This window comes from Juglans microcarpa x Juglans regia, chromosome 6D (genome assembly GCF_004785595.1).
Source record: "Juglans microcarpa x Juglans regia isolate MS1-56 chromosome 6D, Jm3101_v1.0, whole genome shotgun sequence".
Taxonomy (NCBI): Eukaryota; Viridiplantae; Streptophyta; class Magnoliopsida; order Fagales; family Juglandaceae; genus Juglans; species Juglans microcarpa x Juglans regia.
This window is the reverse complement of record NC_054604.1, coordinates 22514468-22520006: the sequence shown is the minus strand read 5'-3', so window position 1 is coordinate 22520006 and position 5539 is coordinate 22514468. Positions and strand designations below refer to the sequence as shown.

At 37.3% G+C, this 5539-nt stretch overlaps 1 protein-coding gene across 1 annotated transcript; it reads left to right on the top strand.

Annotated features, from left to right (window-relative positions):
• The first annotated feature begins 1156 nt into the window (after positions 1 to 1156).
• LOC121235162 lies at positions 1157 to 2395 on the top strand. The gene is made up of 2 exons (XM_041131436.1): positions 1157 to 1595; positions 1641 to 2395. The coding sequence occupies exons 1-2, from the start codon at positions 1230 to 1232 to the stop codon at positions 2067 to 2069; spliced, it is 795 nt and encodes a 264-aa protein (XP_040987370.1). The 5' UTR covers positions 1157 to 1229; the 3' UTR covers positions 2070 to 2395.
• The last annotated feature ends 3144 nt before the right edge of the window (positions 2396 to 5539 follow it).

The following is a 5539-nucleotide window of genomic DNA, read 5'->3' as shown; positions in this document are numbered from 1 at the left end:
ATAATAATGTTGGCTTCTTAATTATTTAATCGACTTTGAGTTATTACAATATTGATTTTTTATTTCAAGTTTCTAAATAGATCTTTAATAATGCACGTACACTTATATAAATGGAGACTACAAAAACTTATATGCTTTTATATTTAGATCAGCTGACCCAACAAAAATTCCTGATTTCGTCTGATTAAATAGGGACGAATGACAAAGGTATTTAAAGGGAACAGCGGATAATGGCCTGGGGGTCATTGATCCACAAATTCCAAGGGTAAACTGGGAAAGTGGCCTAAGTATCACCCATGCCCACATGATATTTGCAGAGGATAATCCTACAGGTATCGAGAAATAAGACTGAGAAACTCAATTAAATTATCTGGCATGCCAAGTGACTACTAATAAAAAATGGGTGGAAAATGAAACTGGTTTGAACCCCATGGAAAAACAAGATTTCTCCCTTATTTTGTCGTCCCTATCCCTGATAACCCTAAACCAACCATCTTTCTCATCCCTCTGTTATGAACCCAACTGAGACGACATCGTTCCTAGAGATCTGCATGGTGTTGTTTAGTATTAGTGTTAGTGAAGTGTGCATTTAACAATTGTAGTATGCAAAGAGGAGCAACCTTTCCCACGTGTCAAGTAGTCTGGGTGTGTAGAAGTAGTCGAGTATGTTAGAGAGTTTGTTATTTTGCTTTATAATTTCATATAAAGGGAAGGGAAGAGATGGAAGGAAGGGTATTCTGGAACCTTGTGTGAATTGATCTGTGTATGGACGTTGGAAACCCTCGAAGCTTTCCACTATCAATGAATATGAGTCTCTGAGACTCTATCAAACACTTTCCCTGCAACTATATTTCTTCCGCAATTACTCTGTTTTATTTACAACAGCCCTCATCTCATTACAAACAATTCCCAACTCTCACTACATTACAAGCAGGTCCATTACAAGTGGTATCAGAGCCAACGATCTTGCCATGGAGTTGAGTAATGAAGAACTTCAAGTATGTTTCCAGAATTATCACCGTGCACTCTATGATGAATTCTATCAAGATCCTGGCCAAATGGTTCTTACAGTGAAGTCCTTCGACGGGAAAAACCTAAAACTCTAAGTCTATTCTTCCGTCACTATTTATTATGTGAAGCTCAATATCGAATATGCTTATGGGAGAAAGATCTACCCATTGGAGCAACACCAAGTGAGACACAGAGGCGTTGTTTTAGAAGATGGTGTTATGTTGATAGGGACGATGATATTTGACGACGGGTATGTTGTTCTTGAAGCAAGGAAAACAACGACGGATGCAATTGATGAAACTCAAAGTAGCATTTCAAGAGAGATGCCCTCCTATGACGCGTACGACATTGATGGTGAGGAGATAAATGTGAACTCTTCTGATCATCATTTTGTTGACGACGATGATGAGAACTTAGCTGGTGTTGGTTCTTGTAAATTTTGTCGCAAGAAGCATAAGGGAGAATCTATAAAGTGGGATGGTGTGAGTCAGCATGAAAAACCGATGATTAGTCCAAATACTTCATTGTACAGCAGTGATAGCTTTGTATCTAATTGCAGTGAGTATTTGGTTGATGTAAATTCACATGACAGGATTAATGGACTTAATGGACAAGAAATTACAATAAATGATGGTCAAGAGAGTTGTAGAAGGATGGAAAGCAACTCAAAGGAAAGCAATAATGGCAATTATAGGCATATTGCAAGAGATGTGGAAATACAGACAACTAACGGTCAAGAAGCGAAAGATGGTGTTTCTGGAAATCATGGCCAATCCTCTGATGAAGTAACTGAGAAGTTTCAGTCCATTGACATTGAACTGGATGCCAAAATCTGGGAACCTTCGGAAGTAGAAGACCTAGAGGATGATATGAAGGGGAACATGGCTTATAATGATGAGGGTAAATTTGAGATACATGTGGTCTTTTACACCTTGTTGGTACTCGTTGGTGGAGGGGAATGGAAAATTAGGAGAGGGTTGCAAGAATCAGTAGATATGACCCTTGCTCCTTACTTGCTTGATGTTTTGCCCCTTAAGGTTTTTTTTTGCAGCTTTTGATAGAGGAATAGCATGGGATGATGGAATTTTTTCTGGAATCCGTAGAGAGATTTGTGAGTATTGTACATTGTATTGGGTGGCGATTCCTTGTTTTCCAATGCAGTTTTTCTCACATGTGGGTCTTGCAAAGGCTTATGCCTATAACAAGATGGTAGAAGGCCTATAAAGACTTGGTTACTATGAAACTCTTGGGAATGTTATATTGAAGAGATTTTTGCTGCTTGCTCTTATCCTTGATAAAGCTAAATGTCAGAGTAGCCTTTCCCTCAAGTACGGTATCGATGGAGTGGATGGGGGCTCTCCATTATTGTTTATGGTGCCATCTGGTATTATAAATTGATCAAGTGGTCCAAGATTTTTTTTCATCAGATATAATGCATGGGGAGGGTAAACTTTTAGCACATCTGCTAATATTGGGATACAAGATTACTTATAAACAGAGTCCACTCATTGAATATGACTCAAAGTTACAGATTTATTCGTGCAACGCCAAGATGGAGTGCGGCTCTATAGAGCCATTAAGCTCTTGCAACATGTCTCTTCTATCCTTATGAAAATTTTTGTTCTATCAGATACGCGTAAGAAGAACTTGGAAAATTATGGCATTGCCTAGCAGTATGTTCAAAATTATACTCTATACTCTATACTTCTATACGTTTCAATATTTTTATCTTGGAGTGTGGGTGACAATTGTGCCATTGCTATTAACCTTGAGGACAAGGTCCTTTGTGGGGGAGAGGACTTCCTATAGGTACATTTTTATGCAGTAGCCACGGGGATGTTGGAGAAGAACTTCAAATTGCATGCTTGAAGAATCTAAATCCTATTTTAGCTACAATGCCAACCTGTGAGCAGATTCAAGCGCCAATTTCCCACTATGGACTCACCGCATTTTTTCATCTAAAAGAAATCTTCTTGCCATTATCTGTTTCATGGTTTTTAACAAATGGAGCACTGTTGTTTAGAACTAAGATTTTGGATGGTGAGGCTATTGGTGACAGTGGCTCAAATTTACTAGGTGAGGGAGTGAATGATGGGGAGTTTTGCATGGACTTGCCTTGTGATGATCAAAGAAAGAGTGTCAAACATGGAAACTTGGAAAGTACAAAACTTTATGTTCACATGAAGCCTACTTTTGGTGCTACTTTTACTGACATTGCAATGTGGGTTTTCTCTCCGTTCAATGGGCCTGCTACACTTAAAGTGGGATTAGCAAATATTACTCTTAGCACGATTGGAAAGCAATTCTATTCCTTCCTGTTGCTCTTGTTCTTCTGGGAGCTTGTTAGTGCAACCTTAGCATTAGAGAATGTTGTGGGTGACAACACCTTGTATGATCTAGAGTCAAGAAAATATGGATGCCAATTTGTAAGCCATGGCCGAAATAAGAGTTGTTGCAATGATGTCAAGAACACCACCCAAAGTTTACTGCTGAAAGTAGAGAGAGAGAACAAACAGTAGGTGAAAACATGTTTCCCTAAGGCTTTGGAAGCTTCTCATGCCAACTTATTCATGATATTATCAATGCTCTAAACTTAGAGGACAAGGTTCTTTTTTAAGGGGAGGGAATTGTTATGAACCCAACTGAGATGGCGTCGTTCCTGAAGATCTGCACAGTGCCGTTTAGTATTAGTGTTAGTGAAGTGTGCATTTAACAATTGTAGTATGCAAAGAGGAGCAGCCTTTCCCATGTGTCAAGTAGTCTGGGTGTGTAGAAGTAGTGGAGTATGTTAGAGAGTTTGTTATTTTGCTTTATAATTTCATATAAAGGAAAGGGAAGAGATGGAAGGAAGGGTATTCTGGAACCTTGTGTGAATTGATTTGTGTATGGACGTTGGAAACCCTCGAAGCTGTCCACTATCAATGAATATGAGTCTACGAGACTCTATCAAACACTTTCCCTGCAACTATATTTCTTCCCCAATTACTCTGTTTTATTTACAACAGCCCTCATCTCATTACAAACAATTCCCTGCAACTATATTTCTTCCACAATTACTCTGTTTTATTTACAACAACCCTCATCTCATTACAAACAATTCCCAACTCTCACTACATTACAATAGATTTTGTAAGATACATTGGATTACAAGTAGGTCCATTGCACCCTCCCTCTCCCTCTCTCCATCACTCACAAAATCCTTCAAAATCTCTGATGATTGAGAATTATACGTCGCATTTTCAAAACTAATCGAGGACACATTGCCCGATTGAGATACAAAATCCTTCAAGATCTCAGGTTAAAGCTTGGCCCATTTCACAGAAGACTTCAATGGTGTCGGGCTATTAAGCTCATGAGGTGGCTGAACGAAACCTTTGTTACCAACATCTCTTCCTGCTTCCTTAGATCTTCGTTCCTAGCCGGCTCCCCACCTACGAATCTGAGTGGTATATTTTCTTTCCCTCCATTTTTTGTTTACATTTTTTAATCTGCTTGGAAATGTTGATTGTGGGAATGAGTGTGTTTATATTTTGGAACATTTTTAAAATTGTGGTAGAAAATCTGAAGTGCTTGGATTTTTTAAGATTATATATTGTCAAAATTCCTCTCTTGATGTATAGATCATATTGGGAATTTTTTTGTCATCCAATTTGCTGGCGCTGTTTCCTTGAGCAAGTCAAGAACCTGCTTGTTATGCTGAGAATATTTGCAACTGTGCAAAATCGTAACAATGTATTCTTCCTTGTTACAGAATTCCAATTATTCCAAGTTGATAAAAAAAAACCCCTCAACTATTCAATATCTTCCCTAGAATAATATTAAAAATATCTCTAACTAATAATCTATCATATCTCTATGTGAATTTAACTAATTTAAGACTCATTAAATTCTTTGGATTTTTCTTGAAAATCAGGTTAATTGCGATAAAATATCTCTACTTTCGCTCAACTAATGGTGTTTAATCATATAGCTCTTAATCACAAATCACCTCTCAGTCTCATTGGGATTCTATAGATCGAACAATAATTAGCTAGAAAATTTCAAGCACTACGAACAATGAATAAACACTCAATCATAAAAATATTGAAAATAAAATAACTTAGAATATAAATTGTATGTTCAAGGCTAGACAACATCAAAGATTTAGAAATTAAAATTAGTTCATAATGAAACTGAAAGGAAAAAGAATAGAACTAGTGCTCTTCATTGGAGTCGATTGATGAAGCATGCAGCTCTTGTCTCCCTCTCTAGATCCACCTCCTTGAAAGAAACTTAAAGAATAACCTCTGAACTATTGGACTCTAAAACTAAGACTCCCTCTCAATTTTGTGCTAATAATATGCCTATATAGGGTAGAAAAGAAACCTTAACGTTTTCATGATTCCCACCTAAAAAATTGTCAAACTTTTAGGACTTATATTGGTAGCCTCGTACGTACTTCAAGATTCAGAATTTAGAAATCTTTATTAGATAGAAAGTTGTAGCCCTTTAATATATCTTTTTAACCCATCAAGAATCGCATCAATCA

Bases quoted from the DNA above. Each gene is read 5' to 3' on its own strand.
- LOC121235162 (XM_041131436.1), top strand. From the start codon at position 1,230: ATGTTGATAGGGACGATGATATTTGACGACGGGTATGTTGTTCTTGAA. The intron at 1,596-1,640 runs CATGACAGGATT...ATTACAATAAAT, and splicing joins ATTTGGTTGATGTAAATTCA to GATGGTCAAGAGAGTTGTAG.